General features: G+C 35.2%; 2 protein-coding genes across 6 annotated transcripts; one reads left to right on the forward strand and one right to left on the reverse strand.

Annotated features, from left to right (window-relative positions):
- Positions 1-1,056: 1,056 nt before the first annotated feature.
- LOC306860412 (POU domain, class 6, transcription factor 1-like) lies at positions 1,057-16,339 on the reverse strand. Of its 4 annotated transcripts, XM_079402112.1 has the most exons (13): positions 15,968-16,283; positions 12,501-12,631; positions 12,338-12,401; positions 12,117-12,161; positions 8,582-8,765; positions 8,265-8,380; positions 6,545-6,770; positions 6,092-6,264; positions 4,834-4,962; positions 4,482-4,718; positions 3,820-3,955; positions 3,426-3,594; positions 1,057-2,952 (listed from the first exon to the last, which is right to left on the reverse strand). In XM_079402112.1, exons 2-13 carry the CDS (start codon positions 12,524-12,526, stop codon positions 2,607-2,609), a joined length of 1,851 nt encoding a protein of 616 aa, XP_079258238.1. In that variant the 5' UTR covers positions 12,527-12,631; positions 15,968-16,283; the 3' UTR covers positions 1,057-2,606. The 4 variants fall into 4 exon arrangements, with proteins under 4 accessions (XP_079258238.1, XP_079258239.1, XP_079258240.1 ...); XM_079402113.1 differs by lacking the exon at positions 12,338-12,401 and having other exon boundaries at positions 15,968-16,339; XM_079402114.1 differs by lacking the exons at positions 12,117-12,161; positions 12,338-12,401 and having other exon boundaries at positions 15,968-16,339.
- A 2,878-nt stretch (positions 16,340-19,217) lies between these two features.
- Positions 19,218-24,946, forward strand: LOC306860413 (DAZ-associated protein 2-like). 2 transcript variants are annotated; one of them, XM_079402115.1, is made up of 4 exons: positions 19,218-19,416; positions 20,174-20,292; positions 20,879-21,130; positions 22,382-24,946. In XM_079402115.1, the coding sequence occupies exons 1-4, from the start codon at positions 19,404-19,406 to the stop codon at positions 22,508-22,510; spliced, it is 513 nt and encodes a 170-aa protein (XP_079258241.1). In that variant the 5' UTR covers positions 19,218-19,403; the 3' UTR covers positions 22,511-24,946. The 2 variants fall into 2 exon arrangements, 1 of the variants encoding a protein (XP_079258241.1); XR_013783382.1 differs by having other exon boundaries at positions 19,241-19,416; positions 20,879-22,030; positions 22,077-24,574.
- Positions 24,947-26,037: the final 1,091 nt, after the last annotated feature.

Genomic DNA, 26,037 nt, shown 5'->3' on the forward strand with positions numbered 1-26,037 from the left:
AAAATATATGTTTATCAATAAATAAACAATAAAACTACATTTGTAATGGTTTTACTGGTTGTAATGGGAATTGTATTGGAACTGCAATGGACCCTGTGGGTCTTTCTTCTGGTAATTTGTTACCTTGAATATGTCCCAAAAGACACTACAGGTCCAGGAAACCATTTTGAATGGTTTTAATACTTAATAGTTGATGGTTTGTGATGTTGGTAATGGTATTTGTAGTGGAAACCATTAGATTTTTTTAATGTTATTAAATTATTACTTTATAGTCATTACTATAACCTGTATTTGCTCTGCCAGGACCCTTGTGTGAATTTGAGATGGACTTCACACATTCACTAAAAATCACTAATGACATTCACTAAATAAAAAGTGCCCAAATGTTTGTCGTCACTATAAATTCTGCTAAAATACCACAGCTGTTGCAACAATAAAACTGTCACTTGACATTGGTCAAATAGATCTATTAAACAAATAAAACAAATAATTTTGAAAGCTCCTTACACTGTTTAAAGATATATAAATGATGATTTCAGGGAAGGCTGTATAAATGTAATGATGGTAATTTGGTGAAAAATATAGTTACCATGACAATGGCAATTTTATTTCATGCATAGTAACAATAGATATATCAGTGCTATTTTAAGACCGCAGAAACCATGAAAAACCATGGATTGCTCCTCATTACCATCATGCTTTCTATCTATGGTATTTGTTAGGAAAAATCATTTTAAACATGTAGAAAAACACCATTTAGCATGATTTGATTTGATAGTAGTATTATGGTGGTAAAGGCTCTAATAGTGTCGCAATTGTAAAACCAAAACCTAAGATCTACAAAACATTTCTTGCAACATATTACCTTCAAGGTGTCAGGACAGTCATTTAAAATGAACTTCAGCCACATACTTTGATGTCTACAGGTTACTTATGTGTCCTGAGAATTAATTTGTTATCTTTCTTTGTAGTCTGAGAATAATTAATATAATCATCATGACTGGCAAGATGTCAAATGGTACTTACCAGGATTTTCAAGTCAAACACAACAAGTCTGTTTTGTGTTAATTTATTCAAATAACAAGTTAATACCAAACATTACAATTGATACAAAATAAATATAGTTAATGAAGTACCATACAATTGTTTATAATCTGTAAATGCATTTATGCATCATTTTAAAATCGATAAGCTGTGTGCAGATTAAACTGTTGAACAGATGCTGCTTTTTCAGGTTTAGTCTATGTATACCATCAGTTAAAACACTATGTCTCATATCATTCCTTCTTCACAACATTAAAATGTAAATGTGTGGTACTGTACCAATCAAGATAATCCATTAGATAAACACTGAAGGTCCATAAGAACAATATAGCTTTATGCTTAGAACAAACATGTGAAACATGTTACAACACGCATCTGTCTGGACTGTTTTACCAAATGGGGAAATGGCCTGTGAATATTGCTGCGACAGAGTACAAATGAGAGCACAATCCAAATTCATAAATGAAGAATTGCATTTATAATAGTTATATCCTTTAACACTTGTTTGACGGCTCATCGATCAACATTAAAACAAACGTTCATCTAATGTTTCTTAAGTGCCCCATATAGATATAGATGCAAGTATCACTTCAGTAGCATCTCCTGATATTAAGATCTGCTTTACTAGACTGATTATGGCAAAAACAGTAACCGTAAAATCCATAGGACATATTCTACATCAGTCATTGTAATCTTCGATACAATTACAGTTTCCTATTTGAATCAACAGATAGACATAACAGTTGAAAATCATACAATTCTTAATATGAAATTACAATGACAGCTGAAATGGAATAATTGGATTAGCCACATAAAAGCAGGGCATGCTTTCTGATTCAGAGTACTATGATTGTCCATTGACCAAAACACATCTACAGTATTTAAGCACAAAGACGGGGAACCATGGAACCATTTTACTCATGGAAACTGAACTAAAAAAAAAAAAAAAGGATCTAAATATGCCCTCTTAGACTGACTTTTTGGAAGGTTGAAATGACCAACCAAATACTATTTTTTTTTTGTCTCAGGCAATGAACATAGCTTTAAGTTTACAGCAAAAGATAAGCAAAAAAACAAAAAAACAATCAAATTAATAAAAAAAAACCTTCTAAATGTACTATACGTAGTCAAAAGCCATAGCTGTTATTGCTAAAGTAAAAAACTATTTTTAACGGTCAACTTAAGAAAAAAAAAAAACACTAAATGAGGGAGAATATTTTAGACGTTTTCTTTTTTTTGTGTTAATGAAGTGCTTCTTTTCATCTATAAAAACAGCCACTACAGGATTTCGTAGCCTCTTCCATATTTTAAATAGTTCAGAAGCCATTTTAGCATTGAAAATTGTGGTGGCACAGCAAAAAGTCACTCTGCATGCAGCATAATGTAAACAAAAAACCAACAGAAAGAGTATGTTTGGTACTATTTTAGGACCGTACACAATTTGAGTGCCGCTGACTTCATCACAACAGCAAGTCAGTCATTTCAGTCATTTTGCAACTAGCACCAATGCATCAATGTCCAAAAAAATTCTTCTGTTGCACTCTAAGAGACGTACCGTAGCCCTACTGGACCTGAAACACGTTGATCTTGCTAGTGTTTTTCAGAGTCTGTCGGCGGTTACAAAACCAGACCCGAACCACCTCTCGGTCGTAATTCAGCTCCTTGGCGATCTCTGTAATCTCTTGGCCAGTGGGAAGGGAGTTTTTCTCAAAGTAAGTGTTGAGGACCTCGATGGCCTGCGGCGTGAAGCTGGTTCTCCGCTTGCGCTTCTTGGAGGGTTCTCCACCCACAAACTCCATCAAGTTCTGCTGACCTTTCTGATTCCAGAGCTCAGCCTCTGCCAGCCAGCGCTCCAGCACGGGTTTCAGCTTCTGGGCACTTTTAGGAGTGATGTCAAGCTTCTCAAATCTTGAAACAAGAGGCACACAAGATAATGGAGTATAATATGTGTATGTGAGACATTAAATGGACATGAATGGTTGATATATATAAGGGGAGGGATGGTACAGTACACACATTTGTACTGAAAATTTTCAGTGCAGATGTTGTGTCACGCATGTGTACTGAACAAATGCAACATTGCTTTAAAAATAATTTGAAACTCCTCATTTTATACATCTCCATTTTGATGAAAGATTATCAATTCTTCAATCCCAAGATCGATATTTTAGGCTATGCGGTTTCAGTTTCAGAATAAAAATTCACTAAACATTATATTGCGCATCCCATCAAATAATTGATAAGCTTTGTGTTTAGTTACTTTCAGAAAGAAACAAAATCTTATAATTCAAATTCTGTCCATTTTAATATGAAATTCAAATAAATTCTGTTATTGAATAAAGAAAGACAGAAACAAAGAGAAGATAGAAAATATAAATAACCTGCAGATGGCTGACTGACTGTAGGCCGGACCCTCCGTAGCGGTGAGAGCCTGACCCACTTGAGTCTGTGTCAACCCCAGAGAGAGCCGTCGAATCTTAAAATTCTTGGCAAACTCGCGGATTTCCTCCAGATTAATGGCCTCTTCTTCATTCACAGCAGACTGTGGCTCTAATGAAAACAAAAATTGAATTAGGACTTCTGGATCCTCTCCAGATCATAAACGGCACGAGTAATTTACCCACAAGTCACTGAAACATCAATCTTCGAAAGTGAAATCTGAACTAAACACACCTTACAGAATTGCTCCTATTCAATTATGTGGCTGAAGAAGTTTGTAAATGCATACTGCAAACATTACATAAACAGTAAAGTACCAGAAAAACATAAACCTACTGCTGACAAGCTGCCCCACGGTAGGCATTTCTCCACAGGCGATGGTACCGGTAGAGGTGAGGGATGTGACTGATTTAACCACTTGCGGCTGGGGAGCAATAATGACTTTAGATGGAGCCACCTTCCCAACAGGACCCTAGAGAACGAATCACAGTCCATTACCAAATATGACAATCATTTTACAAATATTTCACATTCTGTGAGTGGCGTTAAAAGCTTGTTCAGTTTTATATGAAACAGATTAACATGAATCCAAAATTTTATTACACTGGTTGTTGTATATATCATGCCAGTTCAAAATTAAATGTCTGCTGAGTGGCGCTGAAAGGTTAAGTGGGAAAATAAGTCTTTATTAATCAATAATATGGCCCTGTAATCATAATAAAAGTTGGTATTTTAATGCCACTAGTGTTCATTTCAGCTGGAAACTGGGGTTAAATGTATGTATGGATACATTTTTGGAAACATTTTACAATGATCCTACGGCATTTTAAATGGATGATAGGACATCGCTAGACGGATACCAAGCAGTTGCTAGGGTCTTAGGTGTTATGCATACAAAAAAAAGATATATTCATCCTCAAAAAAGTACAAAAATGGTGCACAGACTACACAAAATGTTTATTGTGTGTTTACAGACTAATGAAGAGCCACTTCAGTACCGGTGTGCTGGTCTTGGTGAGTGTCAGGGGCACAGTGGCTTTGGGGAGGACGGAGGCAGCGGATGGGGCAACAGCTGTTGGACCGTTTCCTATCGTAGCAATGATCTGGCCCTGGGAGTTGACAAGCAGCTGTGGGGACACAGTCTGGACCTGCAGGCCTTGAGCAGGTAACGCAGAGGCTGCCGCAGCTCCAGCCAGTGATGCAGGGTTGACCAGCAGAGGAAGTGTTCCAATTACCTGAAACACAAGTATGAAAATAATGAGACTGATGTGTAAAAATAGTGTGAAAAGGCTTTCCCTTGGGAAAAATGTGTCTATTAAATGAATAAATACATTTAAATGTAGTACTAACCTGGCCCTGTGCATTGGTAATGATTTGACTTGTGAGTCCTGCCACATTAGACATGGCACTGGTGATGATGGGAGTTGTAGTGAGAGAGCTGATGAACTGAGGCTGAGCTCCCAGAGAAGCTGCACTAATCTGAATGGGGAAAAAACACTACTAAAGATAATTTCATAATGAATTCAGTCTAATCTAATCAGGAATTTAAGACTAGATGCATTTCCTGAAAGAAAACGCCATTACTTTTAAAGCAGCAATAGAGTGTTTTAGACTAGGTTAAGTTTAAGATTTAAACATTTTCCATAAACTTTCTAATGTGCATATGATTTGTGAAATATTTATCTTTCTTTGTTTTTTTTCATACATACATATATATATATATATAAATGATCTGGCTGCGTCGGTGTTCTTTAATATGTGCATTGTTAGTAAATCACCTGCAGAATTTTCTATAACGCTAATTTGCCGTTTAGTAAATCTGGCCCTATAACTTTACTCAACTTTTGACTAACTAACTAAATAAACAAAATGTGCTTTGTTTTGAAGTTGAACCTTTTTTGGTCTTTTTTCCAACGCACCTATCAATTACTTAAAGGTGTGTGAGAGTGTTTGTTGTTTAAAAATTTAAAATCTATACTATTTCATTGACAAAAAAATTCAATAAATGCTCAAATCAAAAACTGTTTTTAAGATGAATTGTTTATATGAAAGCAGTCTTCAAGAAACTACCTCTTGAATATCCAATACATTTTTAAAATTGGTTAGTACCCCATATTGTCCCAATATATTGCACATTCCCATTTCAAAATCCAATTTTCCTCATATGTAACCCTGGACCAAAAAAGTCGCTGGGGTATTTTGTAGCAATAGCCAAAAATACATTGCATGGGTCAAAATTATCGATTTTTCTTTTATGCCAAGAATCATTAGGATATTAAGTAAAGATCATGTTCCATGAAGCTATTTTGTAAATTTCTTACTGTAAATATATCAAAACCTAATTTTTGATTTGTAATATGCATTGCTTAGAACTTAATTTGGACAGCTTTAAAGGCGATTTTCTCAATATTTTGAATTTTTTTGCACCCTCAGATTTGTATCTCGGCCAAATATTGTCCGATCCTAACAAACCATACATCAATGGAAAGCTTATTTATTCAGAAACAAAATCAAAAATTTGACTTGTTTTGTGGTCCAGGGTCACATATAAGATACAACTGAACCCAATTACATGTTTCTATCCACAGCAGAAGTGTTCCCTACTCACAATAGCAGGGTTGATGGACAGGCCTGCAGTCTGAAGTGTAGCGACTGAGGCACTGGGCTCCGACATCTTCTGAACAACAGACGCAGTGGTGGCTGGTGTGGTCTGCGTTGGCTGCAGGACCGTCTGCGCAGGTGACTGCAGCTGCGTCTGGACAGAATTCAACAAAGTAGCGGCTGGAAAAGAAAAACAAGCTGTTGTAACAGTCTAAAACAAATCAACAAATCAACGTTTTTCAAATGATTGTCTGCCCAGTAAAACACCTTGTACCATTAAAATATTCATTATTTTGAACTGCTGACTGGCCTGAACAAGTCACCATTTCATATAAACATAAAATGCTGCCCTTAATCCATGTATTTTAAATTGAATTCCATGGCAACAGAATTAATATAAGCACTTTTTAAAAGACATTTTGCGGAGGATCAGTATGAAAAATATGCATGAGCACCATACCTTGCAGTCCTGCAAATGGCAGCTTCAGCAGTCCTCCGGCAGGGCTGGCTGCAGTGAGACCAGGGAGGGTGGCGACAGTGGCCGTGGGTAAGGTGAACACTGTCAGACCCCCCTGACCCCCCACAGATCCGGCCATACTCAGAGGAATGAACAGGGGCTGACCCAGAGAACCCTGCTGGGCAAGCATGCCAGTCATCAGAGAGGCCAAACCATCCTGAGTCAGGACCTGGCAGGGTAATAGCATATAGATTTAATTATTCTGAGAAATCTTTTTCAAATGTTTTGACATTTATAGGTATTTTTCTGACATTCTGCACCAACGTTGTTATAGTCACTTAAAACTATTATAAATCGCTTTTGTTAATCGAAAAACTGAAATATTAAACAAATATTAGATGGAAAAGTGTCACCGTTGCAACTAACTGAAATAAACAAGTCTAAAGACTGTAATTTACATTTTAAGCAAGGCATCACACACTAACCAACTTTGTAAATGGTTATAAAAGATACTGATGCTAAAAGCGTCGACTCATTTGGACTGTAATCAAAGCCAAAAATCTGAGCAAAAGTCATGAAGTGTATTTTAACGTTAAGGTCCTTGCATACAGAGTACAAAATTTTCATATGCGTTTTTCAGTTTTTTTTTCATATTTGTCATCCATTCCTATCAAAATGCTTGCTACGGATGTGAAAACTGAACCTGATCTGTTTTGTTTTGTTTTTTAAATGACAAACGAAAGTTTCGGAGGCAGTGTGTAAATGTGATTGACAACACGAGGTTGTATTTATTTTTTAATGTGCGAAAATTTATGGCGAGAATTTAGGTGAAATTTCAGTGTGCAAAGACCTTTAAGCTGAGGTACTAAAATTACTAAAACTAAATAAAAGCTAAATAAAAATGCATTAAACAAAAAAAATACAAAAACTTGAACTAAAATCACAATATATATATATATATATATATATATATATATATATATATATATATATATATATATATATATATATATATATATATATATTTAATTAAAAGCAGGTGTTTTTAATCTTTACAGAACTATGTACCCCTCACAAGAGCTGCACCGATTCTGGATAAACAGAGTAATGATAATGAAATAGAAATCATGATTCTCCCACGATTCTGATCTAAGCAAAATAACATGTAATTCACTAGAGGTTGTGACAAAATATTAATTTCCTCGTTCTAGTAAAAAAATTAATTAATTAATTTGAATGAATAATAAAAAATAAAAATAAAAGTTTGAATGAATGATTCAATGACTCAATCATAAATACTTCACTTGTTCCATTACTGAATTAATCAGTATTTTTGAACAAATCTCTTGAATGAATGATTTACTCAAAACTATTTTTTAACAATAACTAAAGCCGCAACCTAGTGGCAAAACAATATAATCAATATTGTAATCAACTAACTTTATTTGAAGCGGCAATTTGAAGCAAAAAAAATAGCTTTCAAAAGATGGATCTGCTCCATTTTGATCGCTACCATACACATTTACAGTATTTATTGATTATTAACATTTTTGAACAACATAATGCTTAGTGGATCACTTGTAAATGTTCATTTAGAAAGTTAGAAATGTCATGATATGAACATACTTGAGTACATTCAGATATGAAGACCAGAGTCAGAAAAAATTATGCTAAAAGTGGCCCCTAATATTTCAAATGGCAAAAAAAGGAAACTGGAGTTCACCTGTGGGCAGGCCTGGACAGTGATGGGCATGCTAGTCTGTGGCTGGGCCAGAGACACACTGATGGGGGCTCTGGAGACCACGGTCTGTACTGCAGGTGCTGAGACCTCCAGAGACACTACATGCCAAGAGAGGTAGATTTGCTGAAATCTTAAAAAAAATGTGCCCTGATATTTTCATGCATAGGAAACATTATCAATGGTGGCGTCTCGTTCAAGCCATGCATTTATTACAATTATTTGATGGTGGTGGCTTTGCATACTGGGTTGCTATGATACCAAACTAATGTGGCTATTTATATCAATTTGATTAGTCTCACCAGCTGTGGTAGTGCTTGTGGTTACTGGACTGTCCAATGGAGCCTCCTCAGCTACATCCAGGGTAGGAACAGCAGCCTCCTCGCCCCCTGACTCCACCTTCCCATCGGCCCCTGAAGAGGACAAGGCTGTATCCACCTCCACCTCCAGCACACGGATGGTCTCCTGTCCTGACATGACAATGACCTGGAAGAAGGGGTGTTGGGAACTGGTTATAAATGCACTCCTGTTCGGGGTAATGAGGGGCAGTGTTGACAAGATGAAAATGGGCCATGGTATGTTATGGAGTTTACACCTGTGTGTATATTCTGACCTTGCAGACATTTTATTAAGTTATTGGTGACATTTGCTGAGCAAAAGAGCATGAAACTTTTGCAACTAGAGTGGGGCGATATATTAAATTAAATATAATTTATAATTTAAATACATTATTTGGCTGTTTAAGGTGCGCAAAGCAATTTTTACCCTGATTAAAAAAGGTTTCCGGATTTAAAGAAATGAAAAATACCTTTTCAAAACAATTTATGATATTAATAATTTACAAATGACTCCAGTCATATCAGTAGCATAATAAAGGCAGTTTTATCTGACATGGAACAGGTCGTCTTATTGGGGCTGCCATGTTGAGATCACATGACCATTCACTTAACCCTCCTGTTAATGAACACAATTGCTCACGGAATAAACAAGTCATGGCTGAGTGTGAACAGAACATCTATGACGGTTAACTGAAAAATGCTACATTCACACCATTAAGTGTCACTCTTAGTCCAAGACAACAAAGTTTGGATATGGAGAAAAAAAAAGAAAAAAAAAAAAATACTTTTGAAAAAGTTTGTTGTTTTAATTTTTGCAGTTAATTTCAAACTGTCCATTTCAATTCAAAAGACTCAATTGCAGAATTACTCAAAAAACAACACGGAGGAACATGAACAACACGGAGGTAAAAAAGAAAAAAAAATACAGGCAAGTTGGTAAATATTGCTTTTCTTTACTATGCTGTGTTATACCAGTGCATACAAAAAAAGAAAAAGTATTATTCCTTGGATTTATTTATTGAATTTTTTGCAATATCGCCCAGCCCTATTTGGCAGATATGCTTCACATGCATTTAACAGCTGTACAAGAGGTTCAGTAGTTTGAAAAGAGCCAATTAGGTAAGAACAAGCACCAGAAGATGCTCTAATATGTTAACAGGTGCCCATGAAGACCATGTAAACTCTGCTGTCAACAAGAGCCTGTGAAATTTTGCTGTCCAAGTATGACACTAATGTTCAAGATTCTTTTGAACTTTTTAATTACGGAAGAATCCAGAAATAACATCTATCATGGTTTCCACAAAAATATGAAGCAGCACAACTGTTAAGCAGCAAATCAACATATTAGAAAGATTTCTGAAGGATCATGTGACACTGAAGAATGAAAGTTTAGTTTTGCATCACAGGAATAAATTACATTTTAAATAGTGCTGTCAAAATTTGAGCGTTAACACAGGTGATTAATTTTTGCAGTTTAACAGCATTAAAAATATTTTATGCAGTTAACGCAGGGGCGGAGCTAGACTTTGGCCACCCAACTCACAACTGCTGCTTCAGTCTCTTTTTTTATTGACAAGAATTGCAATTATTTAGATGCAGAACGCCTTTACGACCACATAAAATGGAAGACTTTTCAGACCATATATATGTAAAAACAAATTTTCCCGTCCTGTCAGCCATTATGCATTACTTATAGTGTGTGCTCTTCAGCTGCATGCACAAATACGGCAGCTCGCACTGTAGCCTGTCATTTCATATTAAAGCACGAATGAAAATATTAAAGGGCATGCGTGACAGATCCGTGTCACGTTCAGCAGCTCTTAAAGTAAAAGCAGCCAAATAACCAAGCTGCTGTGATGTCTGCTAATCAAAGAACAAAAGTAAAATGAGGAAATCAATAACTTTTGTAGCTTTAAGGATTCATCTATATTTAATTTAGAATTTTGTGTTTGATAACTTTATTCAATTTTTGTATATTTCCTACTTGCTAAAGCCAGGGCACAGGTAAATATGACATGTATTATAATGGGTTTATGTGACGATTGTTTTGAGTTTACTTAAATTAGAAGTTGTTGTTTTGTTAAGTCTAATAAATGTTGAAATTGATAGCTCTCAATTATACTTTAATGTTAAATATTAGGGAAAAAGAACAATGACTTCAGTAGTATTGGCATCAGTGATACTTGCCTTCAGTCATAAAAAAGATGCCATTAAACAAATATTAAAAATATACTGTCTTTATGTTGTTTCTACATTAATTTATTGATTGACTGTGAAATTATTGCAATATAAAAGTATATTTAACTTTAATGTTAGGTGGGATTAATCACGATTAATTTCAGAAAAATAAATGTAAATAAAGTTATAAAATAAATGTGATTAGTTCAATTTTTTTTTTTTATCTATTGACAGCACTAATTTTAAAATATGTTAAAGGGGTCATATGATGCGATTTCAAGTTTTCATTTCTCTTTGGAGTGCTACAAGCTGTTCATGCATAGATAAGATCCCTGAAGTTGCAAAGACTAAAGTCTCAAAACCAAAGAGATATTCTTATAAAAAAGTTAAGACTTGTCCACGCCCTCCTAAAACGGCTCATTCAAACACGCCCCCACATGTCTACGCCACGATGTGGGGAGATTTTCATAACACCGCCTAAATGTTTCCGCAAAGAATGGGGGTGTGATTTTTATTCTCACTGTAGTATTGTTGCTGCCACCGGCACCATGTCGTGGAGATGCTGCGTTTCGTTGTGAAAGCGAAACTAATTTGTTTGGGCCTCCAAAAGAGGACACCACTAGAAATCAGTGGTTAAGTTGTATTTACAACACTATTCCAGAGCAGTGTAACGCAAATATTCGAGTGTGTGCAGCGTAATTTATGGAGGACTATTTCCTGAACCTGGCAGGAGAGTACCCTACAATGCTGGCTTGCACAAAAGTGGTTTCTATAAAGTGGGGCAATTCCAACTTTGCAAGGACAGTCTTGACGCTTCTGACTCACAGCCTGCAAGTACGTTTCTGCTACTGACTATTCAAACATGAGTTTTGAGCTGTGTAGAGTAGTGCTTGTTGCTTGTCGTTTCTCTGATCACAAATGCAGACACTGTAATGTGCATCGCACCACGTGAAAAAACAGTGTAAACACATTGCATTACACCAAATATTGTTCTTTTTAGCAACGTCATATGACCCCTTTAAAATAGAAAGCGGTTATTTTAAATTGAAATATTTTAAATTGTAAATATTTCACAATATTACTGTTTTTACTGTATCAAACAAATGCAACTTTTAAAATGGTAGTGTATTATAATATAGCATGATGCAGTTTTCGAAGCTTTTGCTCAGCTAATGTTTGATTTTTATTAAGAACATTCCTCGATCATGTTTCAGTCAAGATCAGAGAAACATCACAGGAGCAAACGCAGGGCTCAGGCAGAGAGGGAAGCTCAGCTCAGCGCAGCACAGAGAGCAGTACAGACGCAGTAGAAGGTGCATACCTGGTCGTCTTGTGCTGGGAATTTCAAAGTGCAGGAACCTAAAAGCTGAGAAAACACTTCTGCAGTCAGACAGTGAATGGCTAAAGAGAACAGAGATGCCAAGCACACGTTAGGACACAAAGAACCAACCCAACAAGGACACAAGTGACATGAGTACAGCAAACAAACAAGAGCGTCTGCCCAAAAACCGGCATAAGCAATGCTTTCTGCAAACACCTCACCACCAGAAGAGAATTGCTTGTGCGGTGAACGTAGACCGAACACACACACACGTGGGGCATGAGGCTGGACAAGTGATGAAATGTTAACGTACATCTGTGTTTTGGTAACACTTCATGAAAGTAGTGAGAAAAGTATGGGAATTCTGACTTGACTCAGGAATACCTGTTCATTGACGGTGAGTGGCGCATTGTTTGCAGGGAGCTCCTCAGTGTCCATGATGAAGTCTAAGCTCTGAGGAGGTCACTGATTCTGCATAGTGGTTGAAGGGGATGTTACCAGCTCCACAGTACCACCTGAGACAAAGAAGCTGGTCAATAAGGATTCTTGACAGGATTCCTGACAGCACTTTTGTCTACGCCATGATATAAAAGTTGACCCCATTTAATTCAATTCAATTACATTACATTTACTTTTCCTCAAGAGCTCTTATATTTTTTTAGCCCCTCTGCTATAACCACCTGTCGGAGACCATTTTTCACAATTCAGAGAATTGTAGGTGGTCCCATCCTACATTATTTAATCATTGAATATCCTATTTTAATTGGAAATACTTCTCGATATAGAAGAAAACTATTTATGTTTTAAATATTAAGCTATAAAAAGGTAAAAAAAAAACAAACAAAAAAAAACAAAGTTATTTAGTGCAGCTAAATCGGACAAATATCCTATTTCAATCAGTAATGCTTTACAATGTGGATTAAAAATAAAATAAAAATAAATAAATAAAAAGGTAAGAATTTATGATTTAGAGCAAATAAATCTGACAAATATTCAATTCTAGTTTATTTGTATAGCGCTTTTCACGACACAAATGGTTGCAAAGCAGCTTTACAGGAAATTAAGTTTCTACAATACATTTAGTTTCATTTAAGATTAATTTATTTATATAGCAAATTTCAAAACGACAGAGCCGACCAAAGTGCTGCACAGAAAAGTAGAATTAAGCCAATAACCATATAACAAAACTAGAAAGAAAAATAAATGACAATACACAACACTAAATATACACACAATAAAACTGTATACAGCAGTTACTCCAGCCCATAAGCCTTTTTAAAAAGATTTGTCTTTACTGATGATTTGAATACCTGAAGAGAAGTGGCTGATCGCAAGTAAAGAGGCAAGTTATTCCACAACTGAGGTGCTGCCATCCAAATTTTAACTTCACCCAAACAGTCAAATAATGACTGGAGGGATGTATTCTCATCAGACTTAACAGGTAGATAAATCTGTATGTCATCTGCGTAACAATGATACGAAGTCTGATGCTTACGAAAAATATTAGACAAAGGAAGGAGATAGAGAGAAAACAGAAGAGGGCCTAAAACAGATCCCTGTGGGACACCACATGTACATGCAGCAGAGGAGGAAGTGATGTTATCAATTTTTGCAGAAAACGTTCTCCCCTCAAGATAGGACGCAAACCAGTTTAAAGCTGTTCCCCTGATGCCGACATACTGCTCGAGGCGTTTCAGCAAAATAGTGTGATCAGTAGTGTCGAAGCCTGCACTTAAGTCCAAGAGAAGCAAAACACATTTTCCAGAGTCAACAGCCAGTAACAGATCATTTAACACTTTCAAAAGAGCAGATTCTGTGCTGTGCTGTGCTCTGAACCCAGACTGAAACCTAATATGTCATTATGCTTTAAAAAAGAAGAAAGTTGATGAAAAACAACCTTCTCCAATACCTTCGAAAGAAAAGGAAGCTTAGAGATAGGACGATAATTAGTTAAGACCAGAGGATCTAAAGTAGCCTTTTTAAGCACAGGCTGAATCACTGCATGTTTAAAACATGATGGGACACTGCCACTAATAAGACTATTGTTAATTATAGACTGGATACATGGGTCAATAGTGTCCAGTACTTCCACAATAAAAAAATTAGGGAATCGGATCCAACGAACAAGATGCACGTTTCATATGACAAATAATATCTATTAGATCAGATAGACACAGGCTCAAAACTAGTTAAAGTAGCTAAATTACAGTGATCAACAAAAGAGACATTTCCAGCGTTTGTGATATTAGAGCAAATATTTTGAATCTTAGTAATAAAAAAAACTCGTACTAAAAAAATCATTGCAAACTGCAGGACACACCTATGGAAATGTAGTATCAAAAGGATTTAAAACCTTATTAATAGTACTAAATAATACTTTTGGTCTACCAGCATTGCTATTAATCAAATTGGAAAAATAAGATATTTACTAAATATATTTATTAATATCCCATTTCAATCAGAAATACTTTACTGTATGGTAGAAAATATGATTTCAAACATTAATTTTTAAAGGTAAACAAAAAAAGTATGTGATTCATTGCAGCTAAATCTGACAAATATCCCATTTCAACCATAAATACTTAACAATATGGAAGACAATTATCATTTTAAATATTAAGTTATAAAAGTAAAAAAAAAAAGTCAGATTTAGTTGCACTACATAACTTTTTTACTTTTATAACTTAATATTTAAGTTAATATTAAAATTATCTTCCATATTGTGAAGTATTTCTGGTTGAAATTGGACATTTGTCTGATTTATTTGCACTAAATCGAATAAATATCCCATTTCGATTAGCACTACATCACAATATGAAGAAAAACTATTATTTAAAATACAATATTAGGTTGTTAAGGTAAAAAATACATGTGATTTAGTACAACTAATTCTAACAAAAATCTCATTCTCTAATCAGAAACACTTCACATAAATATTGATTTAAATATTAAGCTATTAAGGAAGAAAGGGTGTATTCACACCTGTCTTGTTTGGTTCGATTGAATCAAACTCAAGTTCGTTTCCCCCCTTGGTGCGGATCTTGTGGGGGTAAACAACCGTACTGAGACCCAACTGAAGAGGTGGTCTCAGTCCGCTTCCAAACGAACTCTGGTACGGTTGAATGGATGAACCAGTGAATGAATCGCATTAAGCACAAGTGTGGTTTTGCTTACAGTTTCTGATTCACTTGCAACAATGGCAGTGTGAAAGCGAACCGCACCAAACAAAACAAACAAACAAAAACAACATTGTATTTGGTCCGGACCAAAGAAAGTGAACTAGTGAACTTTCCTGGTGTGAATACACCCTTAGGTGCACTAAATGTAACAAATACTTTAAAAAAAAAAAAAACTTCAAAATATTACAATCCAGGTAACTGGAAGAACGTAATCACAGTTCTTAAATCTGGTACATTATTTCTAAGTATAAATGGACCGAGCATGCTCGAATGTCATAACTGTGCAAGTGCAATTTAAGATGTATGTGTTGCATTAAAAATGTGCGCATGTAATTATCCTAAAACCAATAGAGCATTATGTAAGCCTTGCGCATTTTCACATCAAGCACCAGGCCTGTGAGGTACTAGTGCAGCCCTCCCAACACATTCACAATGCAATAATAAAAACTCTCCTCACGGGACACACACTTCATCTACTAATCACACTCCTCACATGCCCATATGCCACGACTCGGGACGGCATTTGATGTATTTCCTTTCTCTTTATCATAAATATATAAATTATGCTAATTAAGACCATTGCATATTAACCAAAAACTCATTTCGAGTCCGAGACTTCGTATTGCGTTGTGCAAAAATAACGTGCAAGCTGTGACCATATTCACGACTTACCCGCTGAAAGGTGGGATATTTTCTTTATTTCTCCTCCTTCGGCGAGCTTTGCCACAGTTTGTTTTAAATATGCATAATTAGAAATTCATCTCACAGCTTCAGACGCGCGCTACGAATGCACACAAAAGAGCTATTTGCATTGATAAGGAGGCTCGGAAAGCGCTGGTCCTCTTTTTAACTAAATATTTAATGACGTCTATCCGTTAACTGTCGTGCCGGTGAAGCAAGCGCACCTTAATAGCCAAGGTAAACCCTTATCTGCAGAAAAGTGCCGAAAAATTAACACAAATTTGCTCTTTTGCACTACGTCATGAACATAATTTATGCAGGCCGAGTCTTGCATTGAAAAAATGGCGCTGGCTCGACAGAACTGGAGCGATGGCCGTCTTAAAGGGACAGTACACAGTGTTCCTGCAGTTCACTGCACTTGAGTCAGACTGCAATATTGGTACTGTGTGAGGTTATGCTTTCACAGGAAAATTACTCATATCAATAAAGAGATCAATTTATTTTGTATGAATTATTATTGTTTAATGGCGATAAAAATAATATTCTTCATGCTCATAATTAATATTAGTACTATTATATTGTTGTTTCTCATAAACAATGATGATGTGAATAGAAAGTATAAGTATTTAAAATATGAATATTCATGTTATTCAATTAATGCCGTTTTTAAAGTTTTTAACTTTTAAAAGAAATCCTATAGGCGATTTTTATTACATGATAAAAATGTAAAATATACAGATAAACAAAACAGACAATTACGTTGTTCGCTACACTATTCAAACCCTTGAATCCAACTATAATATTGCTACATTGTGAGGTTATGCTCTAATAGTAATATTAATAATGACATCAATTTATTATTATTATCACTTATAAAAATTATGACATAACATGGGTAATCATGACTACTATTACTATTGCTGTGTTTCTTCAAAATAACAAAATATATATTTTTAAGAATTATTGATATTCATGTCCTTATAGCTCTGTGTCCTTGTACCTCTTCTAACACATTCAATGAAAACATGCAGGCATATTATGATTCCATGTAAAATATTAATAAACAGAACAATAGGGGCAATTTAAATTTTAAATGTAATTATTAAAACATGGCATCTTAGCACTTACAAAACTGTATTCCTTTAGCAGATGCTTTTATCCAAAGAGACTTACAAATGAGGAATACTTAATGTAAATCAAGAAATGGAATGATAAAGAAAAAAGAGTTTGGCTGCAGCCCAAGCGGTTTAATCTTCAAGCACAGTTTTCCCTCTGATTGTTCCCCAGAGATGATCATTTTAGGGCACTGCAGACAAATGCATCTGTTGCATTGTTATGTGAATCTCTATTGTGATGATTGCATGATTTTTGAGAAAGCGTCATGCACACCATTAAATGCATTCAAAATGAGATGTTCTCTGCTCATGTCCTTTTTTCAAGAAAATCAGATGCCTATTGATGCATATTCGTATTTGTGATTAACAAGGCATATTCCCTTTTTTTTTTTTTATGAACTGGCTTATGAAAGAGACACCGTGTCTCTATACACACACTGTGTCTTTCCTCTGTTGCCAAGCCAGCTGGCAAACACTTCCATTTGCATGCATTAGCAGCATATTGCCATGGAGCTCAAAGGAGTACTGGGATTGCTGAATACAGACGAATCTGTAATTAGGTTCACATCCAGTATACAGGCCCCAACTAATACAGAGAAGTTCCATTTTAGATGTACTAAAGGCACCTTTATACTGCCTAAGGAGCCTGTGGGCCTAGCCACAAAAATGCATAAATGACATTTAATTTAGTCACACCGGTGTAAAACAAAATTTGGATCATCGTTCCTATTCAAAGTCTGATCCGTAATATATTGGGTTGAATACTGCAATTAAATTAAACAATCTTAATGAAACCTGCTTGGCATACTTCCCAGGGCCTGATTATGCAATATTACTTTAGGTTCATCAAGTGTGCAGAATCATTCCATACTATCTAATCCTTTGAGTAGACAGGAATTCATATTACATGCTGAGATCAATAATAATGTTAAGTGGTAATAATGTTAATGTTAGTGGTGTCAAACGATTAACTGCATCCAAAATAAAAGTTTTTGTTTACATAATATATGTGTGTGTACTGTGCATATTTATTATGTATATATAAAGACACACACATACAGCACATATTTTGAAAATATTTACATTTATCTACATGTATATATTTAGTAGATTTTATATATTTAAGCCAATAGACAATAAATAATTCAGAACATAAACAACATACCAAACTGTCAACACATAAGTAATAGCAGGGGATGTTGCCACTCTGTATTTGGGGTAAGATGTCAAAATGAATCAGCCTGTCATTACAGAAAACTGTAATTAATTAATGGAATATTAAATTGTGACACATGAAACGGCATGTGAAACCTTGCCCTGATCTGATATTTATTAGAAGTACTCTTAACCTGAAATCACAGTCCAGTATTTTTGTTAAAATCTACCTTGTCTGCATGTTTGCTAGTGTAGTTTTATTACAGAAATATTAAGAGAAAACCAACATGAAAACCACTTGAGAAAATACATAATCGTGTAACTGGACTTGCCTTTGTGACTGTGACACCTGCCCTACGTATAAACACAAATATTTCACGTATATATATACCTAAAATTCAATATATGTGACCCTGGAGCACAAAACCAGTCTTAAGTCGCTGGGGTATATTTGTAGCAACAGCCAAAAACACATTGTGTGGGTCAAAATTATCAATTTTTCTTTTATGCCAAAAATCATTAGGATATTAAGTAGAGATCATGTTCCATGAAGATATTTAGTAAATTTCCTACTGTACATATATCAAAACTTCATTTTTGATAAGTAATATGCATTGCTAAGAACGTCATTTGGACAAGTTTAAAGGCGATTTTCTCAACATTTAGATTTTTTTGCACCCTCAGATTCCAGATTTTCAAATAGTTGTCCAAATATCGTCCTATCCTAACAAACCATGCATCAATGGAAATATTATTTATTCAGCTTTCAGATGATGTATACATCTCAATTTCCAAAAATTGACACTTAAGACTGGTTTTGTGCTCCAGGATCACATATATTCTGTAATTTTATAATCTATAGAATAACGTTTATTTTTACAGTATGAAGTGGGGCTTACAGAGACTTTAGTTTTTGCGATAATATGAGTCATGAGTTTCTCTTTAATAGGGAGCGGCGTCCAAAAACCGATGCGTGCGTGACGTAGCTCCTCCCAACACAAATATACTCAAAGCGTAGCTCGACGAAAACAAGGAAGTAACGAGTCAAAAACAGACGAGGAACTTTGAGTAAACCTTATATTTATTGCCATTTAAACGCAGAATTCGGTCTGTTGAAATTCTCGTCCTCTAGAAAATATTATCTACAGTGAAGAACAATGAACAACAAAGGTAAATACACGATCTTCTGCTATTTTTCTTAGCCGCTTCCTAGCAACTACCAATGGAGTTAGCCAGCATAACTGACTTACATAACAAACGATTTTACATACTGAACTCTTATTGATTATGTGCCAAAAACATCTGTCATCGACTATTTCCTGACGGGCACTGTAATATTTAACGCGGCAGTGTCTTTTTTAGCGGACTGGGTGGTGTTTTGGACTGAAAACGGGTAAAGGGTGACTAGCATTAGCTTGGCTGCTATAGCGCGACGACGTGATCGGAAAGGTGACCTCATTAAGAAAGCGAGACGTTCACAGCATCAGTTTAATCATTTAATTAATCTAATTGAAATGTGTTTCATCAATACACTGTGTGGTATTTATTCAAGAACCGTTTGTCTTATGTTTCTATTGTGATTTAGCTGTCAGTGAAGACGGGCCTTTTGTCTCTGATTTGTTTTTGTGTGTGTTTCCACATCCATATTTCTTATAGCAAGTCATTTGTCAGTAATCATTTCTGTTTTGGTCAACATCACAAAACATTTGAATAACATGTCTGGGTCGCTCCAAAATTATTTATATTCTTTTGGAAATGTATTTTATTTAAATGTTTTAATTTAATCCACATTTCAAGCCTTTCTAACGTTACTCTGGTTTAAGGAAAACTGCTGAATGGTTTCTTTTGGTCGGTATCTTTAGTGCAAAACCAAAATATTGCTGGCTACTATACAGTAAATACATTATTAATCTTTTTCTCCGTGCAGGTTCATATCCACAACAAGCTGTTTACCCTCAGCAGAGCACAGCACCCGTTTATCCGTCTGCTATGCAAGTCCCTCCTCAGGTGTCTGCATATCCAGATGCCCCTCCTCCATACTCTGAGGTAACCAGTATTAATTACTCTTTCTCTGGTTGTCAATGTACAATATCTCATTAAAGCATTCAAGTGGGTCTTTTTACAATGTCACATTTTAATCTAGTACTATATTAAAAAAACAACTTGTTTTGGAAGCACTTCAGAAGCATTTTCAAAAATGTATGTTTCATTACTCAAGATTCCCGCTAAAGATTCTTCTGAAAACATGAATCATTTTTGGAAAATGTGCTTGATGAATCATCTGTTGTGATGCAAGTGCCACCACTCAGACAGACAAAGGAAATATTGTCAACATGATTTTTATCATGAGTTTTAAAACCTTAATAAAAATCCTTAATTTTTATATAAAATTACAGGAAAAGTGATATAATAAAAGCGATCACTGTTCAATAAAATGTTAATCTCATTAATTATAACTTCAGGCTATTATACGGTTGCAGATTTGTGTTTAACTGTATTTTAATATGGCTTTGAGTGCAGCTAATAAAAAATAAAAACAACTTTTTATATAGCCTGAATTCTGTGTTTATTCCATAAAAAAAAGATTACAGTAATTTACGTTTTCAAATTTTGTAATGTTTCCATCTTGCAGGTTTATCAGCCCAGGTATATGGCTCCTCCCCCAGCCCCTGGACAGATGCCCCAAATGACCTCAGCTTACCCTGGTACTCAGATGTACATGCCCATGCATGCTCAGACTGTGCCAATGGGGGCCATGGCCCCTAGTGTCCCAATGGCATATTATCAGATGGGGCCCATGTACCCCCCTGGTTCCACTGTCATGGTGGAAGGTGGATTTGATGCTGGAGCTCGCTTTGGGCCTGGCAGCAGTACTTCCATTCCTGTGAGTATTCCCAGTAAACACCCAGGATATCCTATGCATTTAGCAACCTACATTTAAGGGAATAATTTACCCCAAAATGGAAATTTGCTAAAAATCTACTCACTCTCAGGTCACCCAAATTGTAGATTAGTTTGTATCTTCATCAGAACAGATCTGGAAAAAAAATATCTTTTGTCTGCAGTGAATGGGTGTCGTCAGAATGAGAGTTCAAAACAGCTGATAAAAACATTACAATAATCCACATGAATCAAGTCCATAAATTAACATCTTGTGAAGTGAAAAGCTGTGTGTTTGTAAGAAACAAATCCATCATTAAGATATTTTAACATCAAACCTTTGCTTCCAGCTAAATATGAGGCCATAATTATTAAAAATGCTTCCTGTGAAAAAGTTGTCTCGTCTGAATCAGGAGAGAAATATGCACAGATCAAGCACAGTTTACAAGCAAAAACAGTTCTGTGGATTTTGATGTGAGAGGACAACAGGGGATGGACTTTTTCGCTGGAGAAAGCATCACTATCGTATTTGTGTCAGACACAATGGTTTAGTTAAAACATCTTAATGGATTTGTTTCTACAAACATGCAGCTTTTCACAAGATGTTAATTGATGGACTGTGATCTTTTATCAGCTGTTTGAACTCTCATTCTGAGATGATGAAATTCTAAACATCTCTAATTCTTTTTCAGTGAAGAAACTATCGATATATCTTGGATGGCCTGAAAGTCAATACATTTTCACCAAATTTTTATTTTTTGGTGAATTATTCCTTTAAGCATATCCAGTTTATGTTGGAGGATCTGATCTGATTTGATTCGAGATGTGGGACAAAACATTTTATTTATACGTTTATTAGGTATTTAAGATGTATTTGTTTTATTTAACCATGGCATCATAATATGTTAAGAAATTATTTAGGATTTTTAGATTATTTCCTTCATTTTGAGCAAAATCAGGAAAATGATGTGATATGGAAACAAATGTGGTCAAAGACTTTATTGTGAAAATTAGGAGGTTTCACTAAACGTTTACAGATTAATAAAAAAAACATCACTGTGATTATTTTTTTTCACACATCTGTAGCCTGTTTTGTCCCTTAACTCAATAGTCAGTTCACACAAACTTAGTGAGATTCCTTTAAGGTTCAGTCTGTTTTGAGATATTTTAAGTTATGACTTCACATTTACTCTTGGCCTGAAAATGCAGCTGATGAAGTATGAATTTAATTTATATATTCGTCTTCACATTCAAGCCTGCACCTCCTGGACACCTCCCTAACGCGGCTCAGATGGCAGCCATGCAAGGTGCAAATGTGATGATGACCCAACGTAAGGGCAACTTTTTCATGGGCGGCTCCAACGGCGGTTACACCATCTGGTAACAGTGAGCACCCCCCTGGGCCTGGACCGAAGCCCTCCTTCCTTCTCCCTGGTTCCCTTTACCTGTTCTCCCACCCCTGCCTCCTTTGGGGCTGCTTGGCTAAGCCACAATACTGATTTAATCTAATGGAATGTAATATTTTAGAGCCCCTTACTCAAGGTACAATACGCCGCTGTTGATAAAATTGTGTAATATCGCAATTACACGATGTATAACACAATTATTGCGTATTCACAATTAAAAAGCGCATGATAATTGTAGGTTGGAACTTCTAGTGAATCATATGTCATCTACTATAATTATTGGTTGGCTAATTTAGAGAGTAAACAACTTTAAGGTGAAGACCAGGTCATTTTTACCTTTATTGACTCTTACAACTCCATTTTTACAGTACATTTTCTAGTTTTTGGTTGTTGTCTTGAGCCAGAGATCATGCCAAGAGAACTGCCGGGTCAGTTTGATCATCTGTGTAAAGTAGCTATGCACTTGAAACTTTCTCTTTGAAAAGTATGCTTAACTACGCCTTTCATTCATATTATTAAGGTCTTGTCAGATATGTAAAATGCAGATTTAAGCACTCTTAATCAAAGAGAAACATGTGTTTACAACTTCAAACAATGGCGGCGTATCGTACCTTTGGGCAAGCTTACATAAATATTATCCGGTGCCAAAACTGCACCATTATTTAAAAGCAAAGGAATTTACAAATGAATGAACCTAAATGCAGTCAAAGAGAGAGTGAACAAGATTAACTAAACTGGTTCAGAAAAGTAGGATTTTATTTTTTTTCCAATATTTCCCCTCCAATGTCGGATACCCAGAGCTGTACATATAGCCGTTTCACTTAGTTTAGCGTGTGTTATGTGTGTTCCAGCTATATGTGCTTCTACACAAACTTTTTAACATTTTCCACAAAGGTAAAGTTGTTTACAGAGGTCAGGGCTTAATCAAGAGACAACATAATTTCAGTATTTTAAATGATTTGGCACATCAAGCTTTCTTTTTTTGTGTGTGTGTGTGTGTGGGGAGCTGCTTGTACCAAAGATCTGGACTAGAATGCACTAAAAGCTTTTCGCTTTTTGTAAGTCTTCTGTCATAGTACATCTGCACACATATTCATACTGAAATAAACATATCATATTTAGATGATGGTGATTGCTTTCCAGGCAGAGCACACCACTGCTGTGACTGCATTTTCTAGGGGTTGTGTTTTAAAAATATATAAATGTTTCCTAGTTGCATCTTGATGTTTCTGCATGCACTTTTCAGTAGTTTTGTTCTTAATAAAGAATTTTCATTGTAAAAAAATTTAGGAGTACTACAAGATTAATTTGTGCACTGTCAACCAATTCTGAAATGTTTTTGCAGATTTCTTTTGTACATATGCTTTTAAATGCGAATAGCGTCAGTTAGAATTGGTGTTGCACTGATGATTTTCAAAGCAGTAGCAGCAAATACAACGGCTGAGAAATTGTGGTGTTGATTTGTAAATGTTTCGCAAGGGATTAAAGTTTTCCTCTCTCTCTAGTCTCTAATGTGATTTAGAAAAATACCTGACAAAAAAGGAAAACCTCAGAGTTACACCAGCAGTTGTCTCCACTGCTTTTTGCGCTTCTAATTTATTTAATTGCTAAATCTTCATTTCTACTCCCATCAGTGATAGAATGACATTCAAAAGCAGCCTTTCCTCTTCGACACTACACGCTTAAGTTCTGTAGCAGTTATCTGTTTTAGATGTGACTGTAAATCTAAAATGCTGCTTTTTAGATTTTGCTAGATAGCACAGAGGTGAAATGCTTATAAATGCTCCGTACATTCACTGGTATCAAATTATTTTTTGGTCACTATACCATCTATATTTTCTGATTGAATTTTAAAATATAGGAAATTTTATGCTAGCCTGGCAAATGGACTCAATTTTAGGCTTTACATGTATCAGGTGCATCACTGGGTATCCGACACTACAGTACTGTTCTAAAGGTTTTGCCCATTTGAATAAAAAAAAGACCATTCAGGTAGTATTTCTCTCTGCAAATAAAGGAAAAAAAGGTTTTTTTGATGATGTAAAAAAACAAAAAACATGCCAAGTATGCTGGCATTGCCTTAGCACCATTCCTATAATTTTCTGTGACGTAGGCTTCTGACCTGGTAGTTTCCTAACCTGACTTTATGCCATTCCTTATTTAATCCCATTTCATTTATACTTACTTTGCTATGAAAATAACATAAGGCAAAAAACATGAGGGCAAAGCCTTCAGAACTCAATATCTGTTTCAACTTAGCGCAGCATTTTATCATGGCATGTGGCACCGTGCGTTTGTGTATGCAATGTAGCGGATACACTGCTTATCTTGAGCCTCAATACCATGACAGTCATGTATGGTATACGTCTATGTGGGCACTACAGTTCAGGGAACCCTTTTGATTTTTTTTCTATATATATATATATATATATATATATATATATATATATATATATATACATATATAATATAAAAAGATTGTGATGGGTTAGAATGGATGCACACTGCAGCATCAAGGAACCGAGGTCCTTCCTAGTTTGCTACATGACAAAATGGTCTCCAATGAAAATGTGGTGCACTTAACTTTTTTTATACTAAACCTTAAGTATAAAACAAAATTTAGAATAAAAGCTATTTTGAATTTTGACAATCTGTGTTGTAATATGTCTTTCACTGGTTCATGTTTATATATTTTTTGTCTGCTTGGTTGTATATTTGGAGGTTTATCTCCAGGTTCTTACAAATGTTTGTCAAAAGTCACCAATTCATTCCAATGAAATAATGACTCTAGATATTGGAGATGATGCATTATATTTTTGTCAATCACAATTCTTATAGGAAGTTAAATATCTTACAAAATATAATTTTTGCGCCAACAAAACTATTAGCACAGAATTCATTTCAAATTAAATCTTAATTTTGGTTTTACTTGCAATTTTCAACTAGCTAGAGACCTGTATTTGACATTGTGTTATAATCAATAACTGCAGTATCATATTGATAGCGCAATTTAAAAATATTACTCAGAATCGGATATATAAATTTCATTCATTTTCATAACAAATAACATACGACTGTAACCCTGCACAAAAAAATATCAAGTATCATATATGCATCTGATATTATGATCAGCATGTTTATGTTTACAAATAATAACAAATTTGGCACTGTTACAGCATGCCTATGTAACAAAAATACATTTTGAATTATAAAATGTCAATAATAATAAAAAAAGAAAGTAAAATACATTTAAATGTTTTATAAGGCACTGAAACAGTGGACTCTCCAACTATTCATAATCTAAGAATTCCGCCAATAAATAAAGCAAAATGATCAAAGGGAAAAGGCATTTTGAAAAGCTGCAAATGAATAAAGCAAATTTGTACAGTGCCTCTAATGTTTGCCGTTTGATTGAGGTGCAGTGCCACTTATGCTACTTGAACGCTAGTAATAACTGATAATGATTCCATAATTACTGATAAATAATTTGTTGATAACTACTGCA

Source organism: Barbus barbus (assembly GCF_936440315.1).
Source record: "Barbus barbus genome assembly, chromosome: 41".
NCBI classification, from domain to species: domain Eukaryota; kingdom Metazoa; phylum Chordata; class Actinopteri; order Cypriniformes; family Cyprinidae; genus Barbus; species Barbus barbus.